Source organism: Polistes fuscatus, unplaced genomic scaffold (genome assembly GCF_010416935.1).
Source record: "Polistes fuscatus isolate 324 unplaced genomic scaffold, CU_Pfus_HIC Scaffold20, whole genome shotgun sequence".
NCBI lineage: Eukaryota > Metazoa > Arthropoda > Insecta > Hymenoptera > Vespidae > Polistes > Polistes fuscatus.
Genome location: NW_025113097.1, coordinates 722,184 through 749,587, shown reverse-complemented (window position 1 = coordinate 749,587; position 27,404 = coordinate 722,184). Strand labels below are relative to the sequence as shown.

The 27,404-nt window shown below is 34.3% G+C and overlaps 1 protein-coding gene across 1 annotated transcript in view; it reads right to left on the bottom strand.

Annotated features, from left to right (window-relative positions):
* The window catches only part of LOC122517413, a 178,158-nt gene that overhangs the window by 137,616 nt on the left and 13,138 nt on the right, over window positions 1-27,404 (bottom strand). Inside the window, exon 2 of the mRNA XM_043635779.1 lies at window positions 18,531-18,812. Within this exon, the coding sequence (XP_043491714.1) occupies window positions 18,531-18,770 (240 nt within the window). The 5' untranslated portion in view covers window positions 18,771-18,812. The remainder of the gene's footprint in view (window positions 1-18,530; window positions 18,813-27,404) is intronic.

Genomic DNA, 27,404 nt, shown 5'->3' with positions numbered 1-27,404 from the left:
CGAAATATAAATAAATTCTATATAATATTGAAATAACAAATACTATTTAACAATATTCTTCTATATTGAATTCATTTATTTGAAAATAATGTGCTGTGAAATTACTAATAAACTTATTACTTTTTCTAATTTTCACTTTTAGACCACTTTCATAATTATGTGCACATATACGATAGAATTTTACTTTAATTATTTTTTGTTTATATATGTTATATTATTTGATTCGTACAATTTGTGTTTTCTAAGGAATATTAATATTTTCAACTATTACGTTAAATTAACGGTAGGAGTATTAAGAATTTTAAATAAAAGAAAAAATAAAAAAGAAGGGGTATTATTCGTGGTCTTGAAGGTAAGATAGTTGCGATTCCGAACGGATTCGGTGGTACACCACGATCGTGACCAATTATTTATGGCATAACGGGTTCGCAGGTATCCGGCCGATCGAGATCAGTGATCGCTCTAGTTCGTCTTTAACGTTACTACTACCTTCCAAAGCTTCGGTTAGAGCTTTCTCAAATATTTCTTTACAAATAAAATCTATTTCATTGAAAATATATATATTTGATCTGTACCTCTCTCGAACAAACGAATCCATTCACGAACGAGAAGAAGAAGAAGAAGAAGAAGAAGAGATAATACAAAGAATTCGTTTACACATCGAAATAAAAAAAAGTACATTCATTCATCCAACAGCATCTTCTAATCGTCGCGTGTCTTAAAATTCCAGCTGTTTCCAAAGCCCACCACCACCACCACCACCACCACAACAACACGTGATTACGAGCGTGTTTCACCGAACTAACGGTGAACAAACAACGTTTCTTCGATGTGACCATATACCAAGACAGATTAAGAAGAAACTCAAGAAGTTAATAACGACATTAGTATCGTGTATCACCATAAGAACCAACTACAAATTCTCTGTTTTATTATCGAAAATCAGCTCCCGTCTATCCCATATGTTTATTCTCTAACACCATAATTCTTGATTTCTTTCTATTTCAACTTCGCCTACGCTACTGCTGTTCTAACAAACATACACACACACATAGATACAACTATCGTAAACCTTCTCTCTCTCTCTCTTTCTAAGTCTCCCTCTCCCCCCATTTCTCTCTGACACGTCATCGAGATTCTATTTGGCCTACGCACATTCTTTAAAACCAACGAAAAACCCCTAACCGCAATCTTACAAACTCGATCATCTATCTTTGACAGGTAAAATGGTGCTACGAATAACAAACAACACGCAGGTGCGTATCTAACAGTTAACTCTCTCTTTCTCTCTCTCTTTTATTGCTTGATAAACGAAACTTTAGCGTGCAAATACTATCACGGTAATACGCGATTTATCGATCTATCGATCTATCGATATACCTGCTAGCCGAGAATTCCAATTGGTCAATTTGCCGGTACGATTAGCGCGTTACTGTGTTACGAAACCAAGTGGAAGCTGCATCCAAAAGATAAAGATAAAGATAAAGATAAAGATAAAGATATTAAAAAAAGTATAAAGAAATAAATAAAGAGAAATGGTGTATGTGTGTGAGAAAGAGAAAGAGAGAAAGAGAAAGAGAGAGAGAAAAACGAACGAAGAGGTTTCTCTATCTCTCTCTCTCTCACTGCCTTTTCTCAATGCGTCTACAGACATAACTCATCATCGAACCCGAACGTAATCACAGGGTGGGCACGGCCATTAGAATTATCGATAAGTATCGATACTCCTCACCGTGCACGCTACACAACTTCACAGTATAATCTCTTTAAGAAAGATGAAAAATAAAGGGACACAGAAGAATGAAAGAAAGAAAGAAAGAATGAAAGAAAGAAAGAAAGGAAGGAAGGTAGAATGAAAAATATCAATGCAGATAGAAAACAGGCAACGAACCCCTCCCCTCCCCCCATTCCTCCCTCGACCAATGAGGGTAAGGGAAAGGGTATAACAGTTCAGCGTAACGCGTAAAGATAACCGAGATGAAATATATTGGCGTCGTCGTGATTATTAAACGATATAAGTACATTGCTTAGGGCGTCTCTTAAGTATACTAACGTTGGCATAATAATTCATTAAATAAGAATCGATTATAAGAGCCGAGGACATTTCGATGAGAAAGAGAGAGAGAGAAAGAATGTATCGTAGCATGAGCTATACGACTACCACCGTTGTGTTGCGTTTAACTTCTTTATACTCTTTTGAAAAGCTATAAATTATGATACCGATCGAAAGGATCCGAGTGTGTAATTTACACGTATACACGAGTAACTCGTATTTATTCGCACACGAAGAGAAATTTGTGTTGTTTCTATCTTTATCGTTAAAGGGATGAGAGAAAAGAGAGAGAGAGAGGGATTAAGGAACGTGATTGGTCGTTATCGATCAATCGATGATCATCCCATTTACCGTTAACTTTTTATTCTTCCTTGTGAAAAAAGAAAAAGAAAAAAATAAAATAGAAAATAAATGTGAAAAGGAAAGTGGGAGATGTAACAAAAAATCGTGGGAACTTATTACACGCACACACGTACACACATGCATATTTATATATAATATGTTCAAGGTGTAGGATAAGAGTATTTAAATCCTAAAATAAATGTTATTACGAATATTACTATCGTAAAACACTCATACATAAACGATATGTAATTTTTATAACGTATTGTTGTAAAATTTTGCACGATCAAAAAAAAAAATAACAAAAAAAGGAAGACGCATAGTTAATTTTCTAAACGATTATTATTACAAGCACTTAAGGTAGGCGATAATAAACGTTTCGTGATACTCTCTCTCTCTCTCTCTCTTGTACGCGCGAGAAAATAACATTTAACTAACGCGTGTTTAGATTTTCATCGGAGATAGAAAAGACAATGGAATTAGGAAGAGGAGGAGGAGGAGGAGGAGGAGGAAAAGGGTAATAGTAAATAGGAGGTTGAGTATACCTTGCTTTTTTTTTTCTTTTTTTTTTTTTTTTTTCTAAACGCCTAATCGAGAACGATCGATAATGGAACGCCAATTAGAAGTCGTTCATGCGAACGAAAACGATCCGACTATATATAAGCCAGATGCCCGATTCGAGAGTAATTATCGTTACTATACTACCTCAGAAATATACTATTATAGATATGTATATGTGTGAGTGTATGTGTGCGTGTGTGTATATGTTCGGACGATAACTCGAGAACTAAACGGGGGTCCCGTATATTGCGACACTTTATCGGTGCATAACGTACCAGTGCAATGACTCAGCTGACGCTTGTTGGTACCGTCGACACCCCAACCAAAAAAAAGAAAAATAATGGAATAATAAAAAACGGATTAGAAGCCTCCCAGGGACGTACACACGCACGCACGTACACACGCACGCGTATTCCTTCCGACATTTCATAACTTATACTGATAAATTCCACGATTTATTTTATCTTTCTCGATTGTTAAACACTTATCATCATCATTATTATTATTATTATTATTATTATTATTATTATTATTATTGTTTTTTCTTTTTTTTTCTTCTCTCTTTCGATCGAATCATTATCCTATCTTAACTTATATGAAATATATTACGAAAATGAAATTTACGAAATAACTATTATACCGAGCAACACGAAGATTACAAAAAATGAATGATTCGATACGGTTTACTCGCGGTTTAAAAAGGTCACAATATTATTTTCGTACACGCGATATGTAAAAAAGGTCAGATTATTTATTTTCAGTAAATAGATCTAGAACGCGTAAAGAAATAAAATATACTAAAAAAAAAACATGGGAAGAGAGAGATAGAGATAACCTAATGAAATAGGTTCAACTTAAGACTCGATTATCAATCCTATAATTCTGATTAAACTAATAGAAACTCTCTTCGCAAAAAACTTTATTGGAATACAATAAATAAAATGAATGAATGAGAGAGAGAGAGAGAGAGAGATAGTATTACCCGTATAAGAAAGAAAGAGAAGAAATGTTAACTTTACGTAATCACTTGAGAATGACCCGTATAATTATTTGCAAATGCTGCAACCACGTCATAGAGATATAAGCTGGTATAAATTTTCGCTGAGCGTTAAGCGTGTCCGCGAGCTATAATAATCCGATCACATTGCCATAGTTGGTTACCCTGAAGGGAATACAAGAATGATAAAGTGATACACCACGTATTTCGTTTTATCCACCCTCTCCCTTTCCCTTTCCTCTCCCTCCCTTCTTCCTAACACTTTCTTTATCTTTCTTCGTTCTATGGTATTATATGGAACGTATTGTTTCTTTTATTAGAGAACACGTTGATGCTGATTCAAAGAAAGTAAAGAGACATAAAAAAAAAACCATAGAAATGAATAGGGGTAGTTTAAAACATTAATAGGAAAAAAACTTTGATTTTATTTATAAGGGTTAATAATAATTCCCGGGGACCGATAGGGTAATTGTCAATCAATTTTGATGGTTATTAAAAAATAATATAAAAATAAAAGAACAAGAGAGATAAATATTCGTAACTGGGCGTACCAGGTAACAACGGGTCGAGTATACGAGTTGTTCTAAACGTTCTCACACGTAATTCTCGATAAATCACGTACACGATTCGTACTTTTCTTTTTTCAGTAAAAATATAAAATAAAAAAAAGAAAGAAAGAAAAAATACCCAAGATAAATATATCTTCAGGAGCCGCGGAATCTCACTCCCTATCTCTCTAACGAGATAAATAATTAAAAATATATATTTGCCCGTATAATTATGAAAGTGGTCTAAGTCATAAATCTCTTGTTACGAGATATTTAAACGAATTACATTTCAACACTAAATGAATTCTATATAATATTGAAATAACATACACTATCTCTAACATTATTCATTTTTGACAATATTGCGTGAAAATTACGTTCAATTTATTTATTATACTTTAATATAAGTTGAAGTAAAATAATTAATAATATATTTATATTATTATTGATTGAAACTACTTTCATATTATGATGCATACACATATATGTAAAATAAATATAATAATTAATAATAATTAATAATATTAAAAATAAAAATATATAATAATAAATTAAATATAACAATTAATAATATTAAATATATATATATATAATTAACGTTCGAGCGAAAGTTTGAAATATTTAAAAAAAATAGAAATTAACTTTGAAATGAGAACGCGAATTGGTGTCGTGGAAAAAATTGGAATAGAATCGTCCAGCCAGGTAACCAAGGAAGATTTTCGCGACAGGCCAGGTCGCGAGACTCGATCACGTCGTTCTCACCGTGTTACGATCCGATCAACGCCGTTATAAAGGCAGCGACGTGACCTCGCCTATCGGATACTTAAGTAACGATAAACGTGCTGACTTTGATCGTGCTGTAACTATACCTACTCTTAACCGTGCTCTAACGCGATTTCAGCACGATCCACGATTTATATCAGTCAAAATAGACTAGTGGAGAGAATAGAAGAAGTTGCTTGATAGCTAGGTAAGTAAGTAGGTAAAACGAACCTAACGAAATCAAAAACTAATCAAAAACAAAACAAAATAACCAGATTTTACCATCGATATGATGAAATAACAACGAGAGGAAGAAAGAGGACAAATCCAATTGTATTTTCTTCTCTCTCTTTCTCTCTCTTTCACTCAGTCTCTTTTTCTCTGACACACACGAGAAAAGCAAGAAACGAGTGATTTACTTTTTACGTTTATCGCCGAGTCGTACCAAGTGTCGTCCGGTTATCAGCAACTCGGCCGTGTTTCTCTTCTCTCGTGTACGAGAAAAGGCGGCCTATCTTACGAACGAACTCTTCGAGAAACGGTGGACGATGTGCTTTCTTTACTTCTTCTACCCTCCCCCCCCTTTGCCACCCCCTTTCTCTCTCTCCCTCTCACGTTGACTCTTCCATGAATTCGCGAAACACACGGACGTGTCGTTACTCACCTAAGGGAACCGATAAAACCTTCGTAGACTGATAATACGTACAGGTAGTTGCACGGTATTGCAATCTCACTCTTTATTTCTCTCCTCGAATAAACGAAGATTTCTCTTCTTCGTTACAAAAGAAGTAGTGTAATAGTAATAGTAGTAGTAGTAGTAATGGTAATATAGTCGTATATTTAGCCGTGTTGTCCACCAAGTATCCTCGTGAAATACACGTCGAATACGTGGGGGTGGGGTGGGGGAATCTTCGAAGTAAATCTGTCTTATTCGATTTCGATAGAACGAACGAACAGGTGGGCAGCACAGTGTGTTAAAACACTCCAATCTTTCTATTTTTTTTTTTTATTCGTCCAAGGGGATAATCTCTTATCGCGAAAGAAAAATAAACGAACAAATAATACGAGAAAGTATTATCGTTGGCAACTAAACAAATCAAATAAACCAACAAACCAACCGATAATATCAAACCAAATGAAAAAAATCAAATGGGGGAGAAAGATAAGGTGAATCGTCATTCACCTTAGTTCGATCAGAACTGACCTTTGAAATTTTTCTTTAAATGCAGTTATGATAAAATAAAAAAGGAAAGAATCGATAAAAAAGAAAATGAATAGTTAGGGTATTATGTGATTACTTTAGCAGTTAATTCAATAGACATTTTCATTTTTTTCGAAGTGTTTAAAAGGCTCACCGTGACCTAGGTCAAACCACAAGACTTTTACCTTCTATTATCTTCTTCTTCTTCTTCTTATTTATGGGATGGAAAATTGGCCTCGAGGCCAATCGTGCCATCTCATCGTAAAAGATTATCGAGGCCGACCGAAATTTCATTTGAAAACGACCGAAAAGTCGAGTTCTCGAAACAAATTTTATCGAGCTTGACACGAATAGAATTTGACGAATGAAACTTGGCATCTAAACATCGTTTCAGATGAGCTTTTTTCAATCTAAACGGAAAGAGAGAGAGAAAGAGAGAGAGAGAGAGATAGACAAAATATAAACGATCCATGAGATGATACTTCGTTCAAATTGATATTACGAAATGAAATGGAAGACTTTGTTGTCTAACGATCGTGCGTGGGTAGTCGTTGATTGCAATTTCTCGAAGAAGAGATTATTTAAATCTCGTTTAAAATTGTACGCCGTTTAATGAGCTATTGCGATCAAAAATTTATGATATACTATTTTTTATTTAAATATAATCCATCGAATATCACGCGAGATATAATCGAAATATTAATATTACTTAAATGTAAATAAAATATTATTTAAATCTTTCGAATAATATTTTGAAAGAATTACATTTTTAAAAATTATTTGACAATGATTTAAAGAGTACGTAAAAGATGATTAGTCAAACAATCTACGAACATATAATATAATAATAATATAATATATATATATTTAAAATATATAATATATTTTATAATTATTCTATTAAATTTAATAATTTAAATTATTGTATTATGTAATAAAATATATTTAAAATATATATATGTGTGTGTGCGAATAATTATAATATAATACATTTCATTTAAAAATAGTATATCAAAATTCACTTTCGTATGTTATAATATATTTGATACATTTATATATATATCTCTCTTTCTAATCTCATATTAACGGAGGACGTTTTGCAAGTTGGCACGCGACGAGGATATGAGAATACGGTGGAGATGTTATGGTGGTGGAGGAGAGGTGGTGGGGTGATGGTGGTGGAGAGGTGAAGGAATCCCAACGTCGATTACGGAACACGAGCGTGCCGAAGGCGAGGAAGAACAAACTACGTACACCAGAAGAACGACGATGCAAGTAACGCAAATTAGCTCTACGCCGAGGGAAACGTAACGTAACGGTATGAAACGAGATGCTGGAGAGTGCATATAGCTGTGACATAACATTACCACTATCCAACAACACCTTATAATCGCCCACGCACCAACCAACGGGAGGATTCATGCTTTCCCATCGTTCCAACTATAAACCAGAATACGTTAACTTTATAAACGCATATTATTCCTATCTTTAATATATTTTCTTCTTCTTTTATCAACTCCTAATAACCACTCCACTTATTTTATATTCCTTCATTTTTATTTATTATTATTATATGCTATTTAAACACTCTCTCTCTCTTTCTCTTTCTCTTTCTCTGTAAAACCAATTAGTTTACAAACATATATATATATTATTATTGAAATTAATATATTATAATTAATATAAATATATTATATATATATAGTTTATATAGAGTCAAATAGAAATTATTAATTATTAATATTACCCCCCACACGAGTGAGAAAATTTATGCTTTCGCCTTATTGCAACTGTACACGAAAAATAGAAATTATTAAATTAATCGATTTTACATTACATACGTATACGTTTTATAATGTCAAAGTATTCTCGAGATGGAATATTTGATATCATTTTTTAAAATGAAATCACTACAGTTATCATCAATTTCAATAATAAATTATACAATATAACATTATCAATATTCTTTATCATTCTATCTGTAAAATGAATCGAACTTTTGCCTAATGAATTTGTTCGTAAATAAATTGAATTTAATATAGAAATTATATAATGCATGGTATTGCAATGAGAATAAAATGTTACAAATAGAATCGTTCTCATCGTCGTCTCAGTTAATAATTATTCCAAAGTAATAAAATAAATATTATTAATTAATGATAATATGCGTGTTAATTATTATAATACATCGAAAAACAATATTTGGATCGAAATGTTATAACAAAAATAATATTAAAAGTAATATTCTTACGTGCCGACTCGTTCACAGGTCTTCCTAGTGAAACGGTTACACGAAAAATAATAAAAACCACCTTGTGACTCGGCTTGCAGCTCGAGTCATGCGCATTTATATAAAAATTTGACCTAGTACTAAACAATTATAAGCCAAGGTAAAACATTTATTATTGTATCTAAATGTACGAATAAGAAATACGTATTTGTATACGTATCGTAAGGAAAAAAAAACAACTTCGAAATAATATGACGAGGGAGGAGGAAGACAGGGGTAACGATGACGCATCAGAATACTAAATTACTCATACAACTTGATATTATAATATTTTATCATGTGTCATAGCGAATTTACATAGATTGTTATTTAACGAATTCTCATTGTTTTTCTTTACCTAATATACTTTACCCCGACAATATTTTTTATATGCAATAAAATTATATTCGTGAAGTATTAAACAACGTATGAACGTATTTTTTACAAATAATTAATTGTTGCAAATAGTGGAGGGGGGTGGTGGTGGTTAAAAAAACATTTAGTTAGTATTATTATTTATATTATATTATATTATTTATATTATTTATATTATTTATTATATATATTATTATTTATTATTTATATTATTTATATACTTTAATATTGTTATAGTATTATTATACGTATTTTTCTCTCTCTCTCTTTCTCTCTCTCTCTCTCTTTATGCTTTCACGAAGCTACGCAAATTACCGGTCGAAATTAGCTCGTTCCAACGCGAGCACGCGATTTTGTTTGCCTTTCGAACGGACGTTAATATTGCGGGAAGGCGACTAACGCAAAACGAATGCAATTCCGAGATAACTGCATGCAAAGAGAGCAAGAGAAAGAGAGTGAGAGAGTGAGAGAGAGAGAGGAGGATAACACGCGTTAAACGCGCATCCGCCTAGGCGTGTGCAGCAAACGATGCGAGCGAGAGAGTGCACCGCACAAACAGCTGCATAGAAAAAGAGAAAACAGGAAAAGGAGAGACGACGTCTCTTTACTGTGTGCTCCTCCCGTAGAAATTCAACCTGAAAGTGGGAGAGAGAGAGAGAGAGAGAGAGAAAGAAAGAGAGATAAAGAGAAAGAGTGAATTCATTTGAATGCAACGGTGCAACGGGAGTGTAAGCGAGAGAGAGAGAGAGATAGGTCATTCACATTCATTTACAAATATTTCTTTTCTCATTTTATAATAATATTATAAACGTCATTCTCGATTAAAGATTATAGTACAATATTTCATTGTAAATGAATTGATGTATACTTGTTTTTTCTTCTTTTTTCTAATGATTACGATTTTAAAAAAGAAACTATAATGGTAGAAGTAACGTATAGTTTTGTTTTTTAAAATCAATTTGTAATAATTTAATCTAGTTCGCAATTTATGCACTTATAACAGATATTAGAAATAATAAATTGTTTGATAATTTTAATTTAGTAGTAAAAGATTAAAAAGATTCTATCCTTTTTTGATCGAAAACTAATGTTTACACGTATGGTATCGATTATTTTATAAATTCGAGAAAACGAAAGGACGAACAAGACATTCCAAAGATATCAATGTCATCCTGTATAATCGATAATAAATTTAAAATACAAAAAATAAAGAAAACGAGAGAGAGAGAGAGAGAAGGAAGAAAAAATGAAGACGTTCCCAACGTTCGGCAACTTTCGAGGAGAGACACACGCACGTCATTGCTAAAATCGGATACCTCGATAGATAGATCCCAATCGGAATAAATTTCGTTGGCTCTCTTGATCGTCCTCCCTCCTCCTCCTCCTCCTCCTCCTCCTCTCCAAAATAAAAAGATTCCTCGTCCGTTCGACGAATAAATAAAATGGCACCCTTTTATTTTTTTCATTCAACAAAAATCGACGACGATCGAATGAGGGTGGGTTTCTTTTTATTTCCGAAAGAAGAAAACAAAAGAATTGCGATAATTATAATAAAAGGAATATAATAAAAGGGGGAAGTAAAAAAAGAATAAGAAAGAAAGAGAGAGAGAGAGAGAGAGAGAAAGAAGAGGGATGAAAACAGATAAAGAAAACGAAAAAGAACGAAGGAACGAAAAAATGAAAGGAAGAGGGGGAAGTAAAAAAGAATAAGAAAGAGAGAGAGAGAGAGAAGAGGGATGAAAACAAATAAAGAAAACGAAAAAGAACGAAGGAACGAAAAAACGAAAGGAAGAGAGGGAAGTAAAAAAGAATAAGAAAGAGAGAGAGAAAGAGAGAAAGAGAGAGAGAGAGAAAGAGAGAGAGAGATAGAGAGAGAGAGAAAGAGAGAGAGAGAGAGAAGAGGGATGAAAACAAATAAAGAAAACGAAAAAGAACGAAGGAACGAAAAAACGAAAAGAAGAACGAAAAGAAGAACGAAAGAAAGGAAGAAAGAAAGAAATAAAGGGAGAAAAAGAGTGGAACGCAAGAGTCTCGCGCATTTTCAATTTGCAATGCTGATAAGATGGAAATACTCAAGCGGATTTGTAAGTCGTCGTCCCGTCCCGTCCCGTTGCTGCGACATAATCAGCTTCGCCGACATGGCGGTCCGACGAAAGCAACGCACGTTCCCTCCCCCCCCCACCTCCTCCTCCTTTTTCTTCTTCTTCTTCTTCTTCTTCTTCTTATGTTATTCCTCGTTCCCTTTTTTAACAGAGCCAACTTTTTTCCTTTGCACCGTGAAATCACCTTTTAACCATCTGCGATAACTTGGCCGACGAAATGAAACGAAACGAAACGAAAAGAAACGAGTTCTCAGGGAGAGGGGGAGATTGAGCAAGGGGGAATCGCGCCCCCATATCAATCGATTTATTTCCGCGTTCCGATTTTCGAGATTCCATCTACCTCACACCACGCACCCCATCATCGCCCCCTTCTTTTTTCTTCGATAATATTATTATTATTTATATTTAAATGACAAAAGATATAATACGGGGGTGGAGGGGATCGTTCTAAAGCGCGTAAAAAAACATTTGCTTGTTTTTCTTTTTTATTTATTTTTATTTATTTATTTTTCTTGACGATCGATCATCGAACAAAATACAAAACGATCCGTTAAAGATCCATCAAACGCTTCTCTGTAAGAAAATAAAAAAGAAAAACAAAAAGTAATAGAAAAAGAATAAAAAGAATAAGAAGAAAAAGAAGAAGAAGAAGAAGCAGGAAGGATTACGAGGGATTCCTTCGGTAGAGAGTTTATACTTCGTTTATTCCATAATGCAAATGAGGAAAGAACACGCCCGAAGGTGGATTCTAGTAAAGTCAAAAGCGTATAATGTATGCACTCGGGCACACTTTTATGTGCGTTCGTTTTAGAAAAATAAGAAGAAGAAGAAGAATAAGAAGAATAAGAATAAAAAGAACATAGGTGAACGTATGTATGCACATATTCATATTCCATATATATATGTATATGTATTTACGTTACGTACACTAACATATAAATGTGGTTCCGAGAAACGGTATTGGGTTGAAAGAGTCACGAGTTCACCGACGCCTCTACTCGGTTTCTTCATTCATAAAGTCGAGACGACGCGAATGGTTCGCCTATCGTAATGCTGACTTTACGATCTCGAGCAAAGCTGTATAAGAGAAAAAGAAAAAGAGAAAAAAAGAGAGAGAGAGAGAGAGAGAGAGAATATACTCGCTCGACTTCTCAGTATTACGCGTTCGAAGCACGATTCTAATTAACTCGCGTCATACTCGATAATCAAACTACAAATCTCTCTCGAATTCTCATCGAAAATGAATGTATACCTACGTTTACCACCCACCCACCCCACTCCACTCCACGCGATGCCTAAACGTTTCTCTATAATTTATTATTTTCATTTCATTCTTTATTTCTTTATTTATTTCTATCTTCTTATCTTTCCTCCTGTGTTTCAATTCAAATCCCATTTTAGATTAATTCGTAATTTCATTCACGAACTTGATTGAAATTCTACTCGACTGTTGTTGTTGGTAGTTTATATATACTTTTTTATGAAAATTAATGAAATATTATATTACAAGAAATACATTGATCGTTTTAAATTGATTAATGAAGAATACGAGTATATGACGACTAAATATGCAATATATATAAATGAATTTAAAAAACAATCATAAAACAAAATAAAATATGTACAAAAAGATGAAGAAATTAATTTAAAAAAAAGAGTCAGGAGAAAAGATGAGATTTAACGAGTCCGAAAAGTAACGAGCTTCTGAACTTCGAACGCATCCGACACACCCAACCGGATATACACAGCAGCAGTCCTACACTATTCCACCCACACGCGAACATATTTGCTTCCACGCGCGTAAACCGTTGGCAGGAGCAGCGAAGGTACCAAGAGTAAGAGAAAGAAAATAGAAAGAAAAAAGAAAATAAGAAAATAAAAGGAAAACAAGAAGAAGAAGAAGAAGAAGAAGGAACCTCGAAGGCCGAGGAGAGGCACGTGCGCTCGCGCGCGCGCGCGCACGTTGCATACGCAACGCGATGCACCGTCAACATTTCTCTCTCTCTCTCTCGTTTGCATCCGTATGCGTGTATTTTGCCGAAGAGAGACTACCGAGAGTCACAAGAGTGAAAGTACACGGGGCCAAGTTAATAAGAAAAAGACAAACTCGAAGTCATTGACGAATATCGAAAAGAAACTTGACCGAACGTTTATACGGTCATCGTACACATTGGAATTTCGCGTTTCTGGCAAGGCCAGGCCAGGCTTCATTAACATCGTCTCGATCTTTTCAAACGACCTTGATAATTATCTCTCTCTTCTTTTTTCTTTTTCTTTCTTTTTTTAAATGAAAGCTCGATCGATCATCGATACATCATTCATCTTTAACTTGCTTTAACTTGCGAGTACCAAGTATCACCGCTTTACATAGTTACGTATATATATTTCGTTTGTTACATTAAAGAAATAAATATCGAAAGATAAAGATAATATAAAGATGGTATAAATGTAATACTGATAGTAAAATAAAATAAATATACAAATAAACAAATTAATTAAAAGTATAAAAAACATTGTTACATAAAAATAAAACAAAAAAATATAATATAAAGATGGTATAAATATAATACTGATAGTAAAATAAAATAAATATATATAAATAAAAACGAATTAATTATAGTATAAAAAAAGATACATAATAATAAAGATAAGTATAAGTAAATAAATATTTTATGTACATAAAATAATATAAAAATAAATTAATAAATTAATTAAAATATTAAAAATAAAGAAAAAACAAAAGAAAGAATACATACAAATAAATATAAATAAATAGATAAAATATACATATACATATATATATAATCCAAGTAAAGTAAATACTTGCATATGTTGTATTTTATCTACCTTACAAATTTACTCGAAAACTACAAAAGATCCCAATGCAAATAAGTTGAAACGTTTGAACATTATTGGGTTTGGATGCGATACAGCACAAGTTCTGTTCGTGCTTTAGGTTACGGATAATAATCAGAACGGAACGGAACGACCTCGAGCGTAAACGCGAATGCGCTGACTATGCTACCACACTCTGAGGCGTTCTATCTTTGCATAGTTATCTTTTAATCTTGGCGAATCGCGTATGTGTATCTCTACGAATGCGTTCTTCCCGACTCAAAAGTATCTTTCCTATTTTCTTTTTCCTCTATCACGCATGCGCATTATTGTAATTCTCAAAATTTTAAAATTTCATTACTCCTATAAAAAGAAAGAAGAACAAAAATCAAATACCAGTGATAAATTTAAAAAAGAAAAATGGAAAAAATAATAAACTCGACTCATTTACAAAAAAAAAAAAAGAAATTCATTCGAAAAGGTATTAGAGTAATAGAGAAAAAAATAAAAGAAGAATAAAACAAATCCACTAAACAAAATGACAAATGATAAAAAAGTATGAAGAGTGTTGTTAAGCGGAATTAAAAGTTAAGATACGTTTATAAAAGCAGCCTCGTGACGACAAGGTTGAACCTGATGGAGAATATCGAAAGTGAGAATAATAATACTTTCCATCGACGAATGACACAGCACGGTGTTTCCCCTCTCTCTCTCTCTTTCTCTCTCAAAAAAAAAAAAAAAAGAAATCGCAAGGAATGTATTCGTCGCGAGAAATAAGAAGAAGAATAATAAGAAGAAGGAAGATGATGACACGATGACGACGAATAGGAATAAAAATCAAAATAATATAAAAAGAAAGATAAATCGTATATTGGAAGAGGAGAAAGAAGAGGTGAAATAGGCGGAGGAGAAGGAGAAGGAGGAGAAGGAGGAGGAGGAGGAGGAGGAGGAGGAGGATAGGTTGAAATACAAAGTTACCGTCTTAGATGGGTCGTCGGCGTGTAATGATATACGCGTAACTAAATTATGCGTCGGAGGTGGTATTCGATGTAACAACCTGTCATTCGGATTATCATCGAACGATTTTGACATCGGTCCCAAGCCATCTTCTTCTTCTTCTTCTTCTTTTTCTTTCTTCTCTTACTCTTACCACTCTTCTTCATCCACACCCTCACATATATACATACCCACCTTTATTCTCATCTCTTTCTTTCTTTCTCTTTCTTTCTTTCTTTCTTTCGTAGAAGAGAACAGATCGTCGTACCGTCTACGATCCGATCCGATCCGATCCGATCCCTTCTCTATCGTACCGAAGAATCTGTGAACGCAAGGAAGCGAAAGAAGAAGAAGAAGAAGAAGAAGAAGACCTGTTTCTTCGAACGCCTCTCTTTTGATCGTAGAAGATGCCTCGAATCGATCTAATCTGCCACGAAAGATCTACACTCTTACGTGAGATAGAATGAGAAATAGAAATAGAAAAAAAAGAAGAGAGATAGAATATTATAGCTTGTAAAAACGAGACAAGATTCTTCTCTCGTTAGACTTTATAAACTTTGTGTTACTACTATTATGTAGATAAGTTAATATAAAACATATGTGTGTGTATTTATGTGTGTGTGTATAATACACGTGTGTTTTATACACGTGTCTAAATCAACAATCTTCATTTTCAAGTATATCTTTTAACGCAACGCGTATAAACGATTCGATTGATATTTTATGCGTCAAGGGATAATAGAATCTTATAAACAAACTCAACTATTTTGCGAAGATTCTAATAAAAAGAGTGGGAGAGGGAAGAGGAGCAAGAGGGAGGCTCTTTTTCCATCCTCTGTTTTCTTTTTAATTTTTTTTTTTTGTTTTTTTTTTCGAAAGATCGACATGTGTTTCTGGTAAGCTCGAAGCGTGTGAACGAGAAGAGGATAAAGAAGAAGAAGAAGAAGAAGAGGAGTAGAAAACACGTAGAAGTAAAAGTAAAAGGAAACACGGAGAAAGAGAGAGAGAGAGAGAGAGAACTAATGTAAGTCTCGATTTTTTCAATTCTTAGTGTCTCTGACCTTTGACTCTCCTTTTTCTATCCTTAACCTTATCCTCATCCTCGTCATCTTTCCTCCGTATATCTGCTTTCGAAGTATCGAACACTTAAACGATACTCGAACATCGTCGTCAAATGCTAAATCCAAATAAGAAAACTTTGAATTGAATGAAATTATCGAAGGTTAAATTCGGCGGACCCGTGTATCCCCCCCCCACCCTCTCACATGGTCTGATCTAACGAAGAGTACAGAGAGAGAGAGAGAATAAAAAGAATAAATATAAAATAAAAAAAAAAAGAAATAGAAAAGGATCGAGTATAATCTCGGACTCTCAGCAAAGAAATGGCCTTGGGTTGAAATACCATTTATGTTAGTCTTACGATTTACGACCAATAAACTGTATCTATCTTTCCCCCCCCCCCCAACTATATATATCTTCTCTCTCTCTCTCTCTCTCTCTTTGATTCTAACTTCTTTATTTATTTCTTTGGATTTTTCTCACGAGAAATCTTAAAAGCGTAATATGCATATCTCCTCGCTTGGTAGAAAGGAGTGGGAGGTGGGAAGGAGGTGGAAAAACCAAATTTAGAATTCGACGAATTTGTCCTAACCATTTCCGAATAAAATTTATCGGTGATTGGTCATGCACACACACACACAGATACACAGACAGACAGACAGACGCATTCGAGGAAGCAATTTTATATAAAATGGCATTTCTGAAGGAAGTAGTAAGACCTTCTAGAAGAAAAAGAAGAAGAAAAGGATGATGATGATGATGATGATGATGAAAAAGAAGAGGAAGAAAGAAAACGAGAAGAAGAAGAAGAAGAAACTTCAGCTTCCCGAGTTGTTGCCGCAAAGCATCGCGAGCATCGAAACGCGTTACCTGCGGTAAAATTTACCTCTTCTGCTTGGAATCCTCTTGTTTCTAACGCGCGAGAATATCGCGGTTCCTAGTTCGAACGTAAGCGCACTAACTCGATGCGCACACACGGTGCACCACCAGCCAGTGTGCATACAACAGACACATGCAACAACGATAGACGAGCTGAGGTAGAAAACAGATGCGAACCGCAGCACATCGATGAAACAACGAAGATGAAGATGAAGATGAAGATGAAGAAGAAAGAAAATATAGTGGGACTCGCTATGAGGATCGAATTCGCGGATAAAAAACCGGTCCCCTCGGTGCTTTTCGGGTGCCATTGGAGGCGTTTAGTCCCTTTGCTGAAGCATCTAAAACAGATGTAGCTACGTAGGTTAAAACTGGGCTTGGGGTGGGGAGGAATAAAGGGTGAACGACGAGAAAAATAAAAAAAAATAAAATACAAGGAGGAGGAGGAGAACCTCTTTCGACCAAGTGCAAAACGTGTTTTGGAATCTTCCACCGGAATCCTGGGCGTCACGTTCAATTTGTTGCGAGCGTTAGACCGCAAGGAACGGACGACGATCGACGAAACGATCGATAAAACTCGATGATGATCGATCCTCGCGGAAGAATCAAAAATAAGACGACGATAATCACGATGACGATGATGATGATGACGATTATGATTATGATGATGATTAAGAAGAAGATGAATAATTATGAAAGTGGTTTAAGTTATTTATCTTTTGTTTCGAGATATTTCAACGAATTACATTTGAACATTCAATGATTTCTATATAATATTGAAATAAAAAACACTATCTAACTATATTCTTCTATATTGAATTCATTAAGTTTAAAATAATGTGATGTGAAATAACTGTTAAACTTATTTTTTATTTAAATTTCACTTAGACCACTTTCATAATTATGGGCACAATTGTAGTCGCCAAATAAAGTTGATTCTCTAAGAACGTAATATTTCTCATTATCCGATAGATCAGTGAAGATAGAGCTCTCAGAACTGTCCGAAGGCAAGTCGATCGGATGACTCACGCAAAAGGTTTCTCCTTGGGGGTCATAAACGTTTGATCAGATTGAGACCCCCACCTCTAGTATCCATATACGGATTCTCTGACATATAACAGGGTCTCGATAGATAATTCTTATTAAATATTTTGTCTAACATTATGGAGTGCTAAGTTCAAACATATGATAGTTGGGGAAGAAAAATGATTCCCCTTTTAACGTGTTCCGTGCCATGTACGTCACCGGTGGTACACGTTAAACTTGATCTTGAGGCCACGTGTACCACCGGTGGTACACGTAATCATATTAATTTAATGCGTTAAACATGAAATGGCCTGAACGACAAGTCAGGAAAAAATAACTTGGCACGGAATGTGTTAACAAACGATCGGGCTTGCGATCATCCTGGATCGAATTATCGCGTTAACGAAGTAAACATGGTGAATAAATGATACGGTGTACGTGTATGATCAATGAATGAATGAATAAATGATCGATCGATAGGTAGATCGATAGATCGATTGATCCTCGTATACTCGTTGCACTCACGTTTACTCTTGCGAGGTAAAGCTCGAGTTCCTTGTATGGATCCATCTCTATGGTGGTAGTGGTGGTGGTCGTGGTGGTGGTTGTTGTTCTCCTACTTTCCTCTTGCTTAACCGTGTCAACGTCGATACCTGGCTCGACGATTTTCAGACAATTCTTCCTCGCTACCGGTAAGCAACCAGGTGCGATGTTCCCTCTCGAGGCATCGACCCGTAGGCCACCACTGTCTTCCATGGTCTCCATGCTCCAACGTCACCTTGACCTTACGCGCATTTTCTCGTGCACCTGCAACCGGAACAAGATGTCTTAACATTCTCTCTAATACCACTACTACAAACTTATTAATATTTTACATGAATATATTTATGTATATGTATTTATTATATTTGAGTATATAATTTAATTACTCGTTACGATATACATTTCTTATGTTCGAATAATATTGGAAGTTTGTTTTTTAATTTACAGTTTAGTCAAAAGTGTAATATAATAAAAATTGAAATTTAAAATAAATATATATATATATATATATATACTACTACAAACTTATTAATATTTATATCTAATAATATTTTACATAAATATATTTATGTATATGTATTTATTATATTTTGAGTATAATTTATTTCCCGTTCGAATAATATTGTAAGTTTGTTTTTTAATTTATAGTTTAGTCAAAAGCGTAATATAATAAAAATTGAAATTTAAAATAAATATATATACTTTGGTTCTCTTTTTATATATTATACCACGGTTATTAGTCTCTACTTGATTCGCATTTAAGAACCCGAGGAATATAATCCCAGCTTGTCAAACGTTTGAAAAGGGTAAAACGACCACCCTACTACTCCTTTAAGTCCGTTACATTTCCTCTAAATTTAGCGAGTCGTTCGAGTTAGTCACTAAGGAGGCTAATTATATTTCGCAGATTAGATTTCCTAAATTGAATTTTCAAGGGAAAAATCATTTGCTAAATCGTTTCGTCGTTCTTCGAATATATTCAATGAACCACCCACGTAACTTTTGAATTAATTGCTTCCGTAAAAGTAAAAGAACGATGCATCAATTAAATAATATAATAAATAAATAAATATAATGTATAGAATAATTATTGTAACGATATTAAATATAATAAAAGATAAATATATATTACGTAATAATAATAATAAAAATGAAAAAGAAAACTAGGCAACGCCTATGTGCAATAAAAAAAACCACACACACACACACACACCATCAACGGCAGCAGCAGTACCACCAACACAGCGTTTAAACTCAAACGCCTTTCGAGAAAAACTAGTTTCTTGGTCGGTCGTTTGCGATAATAATAAAATCGCGTGTAAAGGGTATATCAAATATTGCACTTATCGGCGCTAGGCCGTATCATTGCCGGGACTTTCTTGTTCGTAATGTTTTGACAAACACTTCGATAAAGTCTTGACGACCAGCCGCCGGTCGAGTTTCAAGATCGCGTATCTACATAAGTAGATACTCGAAAAGATACCATATACATGATCCTCGTTTCATTCGTTCCCATCAACCGTACACCCCCATGAACAATAATATCAAACGAAACGAAACGTGCTTTATTTTACCTAATCATTTTCAAATCAATCAAATCAATCAAATCAAAAATAATAACCAAAATTACATACGTAATTTGTTTATTTCGATATCAATCAAAAAGAAAAAAACAAGAAGAAGAAGAAGAAAGAAAAATGATTGGGTACACCCCATGAACAATAATATCAAACGAAACGAAACATGATTTCTTTTACCTAATCCCATACATAAGTGTTTCGTTAAATTTGTTTATTTCGATTCCAGTCAAAAATAAAGAAGAAGAAGAAAGAAGAAAGAAAAATGATTGGGTACACCCCATGAACAATAATATCAAACGAAACGAAACATGATTTCTTTGACCTAATCCCATACGTAAGTGTTTCGTTAAATTTGTTTATTTCGATTCCAGTCAAAAATAAAGAAGAAGAAGAAAGAAGAAAGAAAAATGATTGGGTACACCCCATGAACACTAATATCAAACGAAACGAAACATGATTTCTTTTACCTAATCCCATACATAAGTGTTTCGTTAAATTTGTTTATTTCGATTCCAGTCAAAAATAAAGAAGAAGAAGAAAGAAGAAAGAAAAATGATTGGGTACACCCCATGAACAATAATATCAAACGAATCGAAACATGATTTCTTTTACCAAATCCCATACATAAGTGTTTCGTTAAATTTGTTTATTTCGATTCCAGTCAAAAATAAAGAAGAAGAAGAAAGAAGAAAGAAAAATGATTGGGTACACCCCATGAACAATAATATCAAACGAAACGAAACATGATTTTTTTGATCTAATTCCATGCATAAGTGTTTCGTTAAATTTGTTTATTTCGATTCCAGTCAAAAAGAAAAAACAAAAAGAAGAAGAAAGAAAAATGATTGGGTACACCCCATGAACAATAATATCAAACGAAACGAAACATGATTTCTTTTACCTAATCCCATACATAAGTGTTTCGTTAAATTTGTTTATTTCGATTCCAGTCAAAATAAAGAAGAAAGAAGAAAGAAAAATGATTGGGTACACCCCATGAACAATAATATCAAACGAAACGAAACATGATTTCTTTGACCTAATCCCATACATAAGTGTTTCGTTAAATTTGTTTATTTCGATTCCAGTCAAAAATAAAGAAGAAGAAGAAAGAAGAAAGAAAAATGATTGGGTACACCCCATGAACAATAATATCAAACGAAACGAAACATGATTTCTTTTACTTAATCCCATACGTAAGTGTTTCGTTAAATTTGTTTATTTCGATTCCAGTCAAAAATAAAGAAGAAGAAGAAAGAAGAAAGAAAAATGATTGGGTACACCCCATGAACAATAATATCAAACGAAACGAAACATGATTTCTTTGACCTAATCCCGTACATAAGTGTTTTGTTAAATTTGTTTATTTCGATTCCAGTCAAAATAAAGAAGAAGAAGAAAGAAGAAAGAAAAATGATTGGGTACACCCCATGAACAATAATATCAAACGAAACGAAACATGATTTCTTTGACCTAATCCCATACATAAGTGTTTCGTTAAATTTGTTTATTTCGATTCCAGTCAAAAATAAAGAAAGAAGAAGAAGAAGAAGAAAGAAAAATGATTGGGTAAGAGTGAAACTTTCGCCGAAAGGTATCGTCAACGATGAGAATTCGCATCGATGTAGGGGGATCGATCAAAGAAGATCTTTCCAAAACTTTCCCCATTCCTTCGGTTGATGGTCTTTAACCATAAACGGGAGAAAGAAAGAGAGAGATGGAACGTTACCTTCCGTATGACGTATTATATATATACATATATATGTGTGTGTGTGTGTGCGTGTGCAGTTCGTTCACGCGGCAAAAGTTCAGAAGAGATGAGGGCATAGCCGCGAGGAAACGCCGAGTTACGTAAGGTTAATTGCGGTCGTTCGAGTTGTGCCAGCAGCAGCAGCAGCAGCAGCAGCAAACCAGCTCCTCGCAACCGCTTCTCGGTGAGAGATGGTGATATGGTGGTGATGGTGGTGGTATGGTGGTGGTGGTAGTTCGTGTATAGGAAATGTGCGCCAGAATGCAACAGCGCATCATCATTGGTCGTGTCGGTGCATGCGTGCATGCGTGCACGTGCGCACGTGCGCACGTTTCATCGTTCGACGACGCGATCATTATCATCGTCCTCGTCGAACATTCCTTAAGGGGGAGGGGAAAGGAGAGGAGGGGAGCTTAGGATTGGAATTCGTTCGATTATTATTCCGTTTCTTGATATTCTTTTTGAAAAATTATTTTTATGATATGTACACTTGTTCTTTCCCCTGTATTTTTATTTTTATTTTTATTTATTTTATTTTTTTTGGGGGTGTGGTGGGTGGGATTTGTTCCTCTATACTTCCTTAAGGGGGAGGGGAGGAGAGCTTAGGATTGGAATTCGTTCGATTATTATTCCGTTTCTTGATATTCTTTTTGAAAAATTATTTTTATAATATATACACTTGTTCTTTCTATTTCCTTTGTATTTTTATTTTCATTTATTTTATTTGTTTTTTTATGGGGGTGTGGTGGGTGGTATTTGTTCCTCTACACTGTCACGAATTATTATTTTCTTCTTTTATCTTTTTATCGACATAATTTCGTAATAATATTATTATAGTTTTTTTTTTTGTTGAATCGTTAAAAATAATGGTAGAAAAAAGTATATGCAAAATGGAGCGATAAAAACATAGGTAGAACTAGGTAAAACAGAAAGAACAAATTAATTTTACGATAACACGTTGACTTTATGCGAAACGAGTTAATTACCTTACTTACAAGCTTATCTTAGATGAGAGAAGTCTATTACTTTTCAAATGGCAAACTTTTACGTAACGTCGTATAACGAAGAATTTTCCTTGAAATTGGTCGATAAAGAAAAAAATTTACGAGGAAAGAAAAAAAAAAAAATAAAAGAAAAGAAAAGAAAAGAAATATTTATTTACATAGTGAACGTTTCTATAAAACAAGATAGATCGATCGATCGATCGTATCGTATCGTATCGACTACTACGTTTGCTAAGAAGTTGCCATTTCTCTCAAGAATTACCCTCGGATTCAACAGGTTACCTATTTTTAAAACTTTCTTTAAATATATATAACACGAACGGAGAATATATCGGGTCCGCAGGGTATAAAGAAAACGGAATCTATGCTGTAACTAAAATTAAAAGGAAACATAAAAATATAAAAATAAAAAAATAAAAAGAATAAGAATAAGAGAAAGAGAGAAAGAGAGAGAGAGAGGATAAACTTCGAAACAGAAAATTTCGATTCGAAGAAACAGGAAGAAGTGAATTTAACACGCGTCATCGTGCAATCATACATATACATAAAAATATACATAAAAATATATATACATATGTATATATGCGTGTGCTTATCGGCAACCTTAAAGCTCGTTTGCAAAACAAATTATTCGAAGTAAGAGTAATAGTTAAAGAATTGTCGCTTACCCGATACGGTGGTGAACGACAACATGCAACGTTCTAACAAAACGCCCTTTCTAAGCCTACGCGATCGATGATAGAAAGAAAGAAAGAGAGGATGAAATTAATATCGATTAAAAAAGCAAAAACAAAAGAAAAGAAAAGAAAAGAAAAGAAAGATCTTCCGAGACAAATCCTAGAACGATTGTGTTAAAAAATGATCGATGAATAAGCTGCTTGAACACGCAATACTTCATCCGCCTTCTATTCGCAATAAGAACATTTCTTTCCTTCCGATTTCTTAACGCAATCGCCTACTAAGCGAACTATGATCGGAAAAAATAAGTGTGTGTGTGTGTGTAAGAGAGAAAGATAGATAAATAGATAGACAAACTTGTGCTTAGACAATGAAAATATTATTTGCACGCGAGCCTTATTTTACGATAAAAGATCGTTCTATGTATTATCAATTATATTCACCGAGAATTTTCTCTAATGCAAAAATCATTTCGTAGTATTCTATGAATGGTTAGTAACTATTGTATATATGTAACGTAACCAAAGTAACAGGTCGACTGTTTGATAATATGCAAAACCGATTGAATGCAATTCGGTTGGTTAATATGCGAGGGACACGCGTATCAATCAACGATAAATCTTATCGAAACTTATGATCCAAATATATGTGAATGCATACGCGTATACAATTGGCGTGTTGTTCGTGTCGGGAAAAATAACGTTCCTCTTCTTCCTCTCCTCCTCCTCCTCCTCCTCCCCATTATTCGATTAAAGCCGTCCGTTCATTAATTCGACGAGAGTAAACCTAATGCCATGCTAATTCTTCGCGTGACGATGGTACAGTGTTGACCACATGAGTCATGGTAATCTAACGAGAACTATCTCGGATGTTTTAGCTCGAGTTTTACGCTCGAGTTTTACGCTCGACATAAACGCATCAACAACAACGAGCGTATATTACAATAGTTTTTCTTAACTCGTTCAAATGGACATTGTCGTTTTTTCTTTCTTTTTTTTTTTAATAACGTTACATAAGGATACCATAAAACAATAATATAACGTTAGCCATTAATAGTTAAAGAAAAATGATGCTATAACAATTACGATAGAACTTCACATAGGAAAGTTCGTTTAATCGTTAAATAATTTTTCTTAATTCGTTCAAATAGACACATTGTTTTTTTCTTTTTCTTTTTTTTTAATAACGTTACATAACGATACCATAAAATAATAATAATAACGTTTAGCCATGAATAATTAAAGAAAAATGATGCTATAGAATATTTCAAACATATTTTTCTCTTGAAATTTGTATATATGTCTGTGTCTGACTGTGTGTTTGTATGTGTGTGTACACGTCTTATTATCAAATCAACTACAATTTTTCTCATCGTAGGTGCAAATGAGACAGGTACCAAAAAATTAGTCTCATACCATTTACGAAGTCTATTTACCATAATTATCTCTCTCTCTCTCTCTCTTTCTCTTCAAGAAAAACTACCAAGAAAATAATAAGACGACGACTATTAACATTTTGGTCTTTTAAGACGAATCCGGTTGTCTCGGGGTCCCCCCAGGACTGCGAAAGTCGTAACGGAATACTACACCACGTGTCTCGTCGAGGCAGAGGCGTCAATTTGTGGTGTCAGCGTAGCTTTTATGGCTTTAACACTCGTTAAACGTTCGTGTACATTAAGACGAATAACAACACGGTTTACGGCAAGGCAAACGCGAACGGCCCTTTCCCCTACCCCCTACACCCAACACCACCCCCCCCCACCATCCTTTAACATCCCTATAGAAATAACTCAACTTATGGTGTTACTTTACCACGCCATTTATATTACAATAGAATACTTTTAAATCTAACTCGAAACGAAAATACTTGTCCCCTCCCCCCTCCCCCTCTCTCTCTCTTTCTATCTCACATACGTTTTTTCTTTCTTCTTTTTATTTCTCTTCTTATAAATTTATATGAGAAAGAGATATCATTAATGAAATCTGAAAGGGGTCCCATTTACATAGGAAACATGTTAACGAGAGAAGCAAAATAATGTTTATGAAAATGTTATAGGTGATAAGAAAAAAGGGAAATGATTGGAACGATTAATCATTGGCCAGTTCGTCTAATCATTTTTCCAAAAAGGTTGCGTCGCATTCAGGTTAGAAGAATCATATCGATAAGCGTCTACGTTATCGCTGGTGATAAATTGTTTAAACGAGAAGATGATAGATGAGACCTTTCGTAAAAATGATCCTCGAAAGCGATCACTCGAGATCGACGATGAGAATAAGAAGAAGAAGAAGAAGAAAAATAAAAAGGAAAGGAAAAAAAAATAGAATAAGAATAGATCACCTCAGATGGTGATCACCTTGCTATTACGAAACTGGTTTTAGATCGTTCAAACTAATTGGAATTAAATACGATCATCCGCTTTCTCTCTTTCTCTCTCTTTCTCTCTTTCTTTTAATGTTTCTTTCAATGATAACGACTGTAATTAGGAATACACGATATATCCATTTCATTGGACAGTTCCATCGAATTACCGAACGTCAACTTAGTGGATCCTTTCTAATCGTAAATATAAACAACGTTATTAAATACCTTTCGTATGTTTTCAAAACGTAGATCGATCTTTAAAAAGTTCAAACGAATCATTCGTCCAAGTGAATCATTCGGAGGAAGAGAGTTGTGCCGACCGGTTGTGTTTTCTAGTTAAAATCCACATCACTACTACTACTACTACTACTATTACCACTACTACCATCAGCAACCAACCAACACCAGGGTTTTACTCCCGGCGATAAGATAATTGCGATATTGCAGTTACGTGGAAACATAGTTTTGCGAATACGTCTTGTTGCGTTACCTAACGAAAGAAATCTCTTACTCGTCGTTGTCATCGTTGTGAATTTTATTGCTTAGTCATGTTATCGGATCTCGAAAGAAAAAAAAACACACCTATAATTATTTACTCGCGTCGTGGAAAAAAGAAATTTGTTTCTTTTTTTTTTTTCGTCGAAGGGAGAAGGAGAAAGAGAAACGAATCAACGATAAAAAGAAAAATAATCATTCGAACGTTATATCGTGGGAATTTCATTAGCAAGTTTAACCCTATCCAATGATGATGATGACGTTGGGGGGGAGGCTCCAACGAAAAAATAAAATAAAATAAAATAAAAGAAAAGTAAAGAAAATAGTAGGAAAACAAAAACGTGGGGAAATACCGACAACCCTTCCCCTTCCTTCCTTTTCTTCTTTTTACTATTCTATTCTATTCTCTGTAAAGATACCTGGTGTTAAAAGTCGTTTAGCGAGCGCTAAACACCGCGGGCATCCATCCAGGCAGGCGTCCTGGTCGGGCAACTCCTTCTATTGAAATGCCTCCTAGCGGATATTCGTTCCTCTTGCAAGCAACCGAGAGAGAACCTACTCTCACAGGAGGCCTTGCAAGGTTACCTATCTTATAGCGAGGTCTACGAACTGCTCGCGAGTCCGCGTAACAACAACGTGCCCAACCAACCAACCAACCAACCAACCAACCAACCTGCTAGACGACGTTCCACATGCTTTCACCTCGAATCGAATTACATTGTTATTTTCGAGAACGAACGAATGAAAGAAAGAACATACAAAAATCATTTCTTACATTCATTTTATAATTGTATAATCGTTAAATCCCTCCCTCCTCCCAGCCCCCTTTACCGTTGATCAAATCCGAGATACAAAATTGCGATAATTTTTAATATAAGAATGAGACGAATACTTGTGTGCAATGATGATTCATAAATCAAATCAACAAATCTAACAGGAAATGATACGTTTCTTATGCTAATTGAATAATATCTCTCTCTCTCTTTTT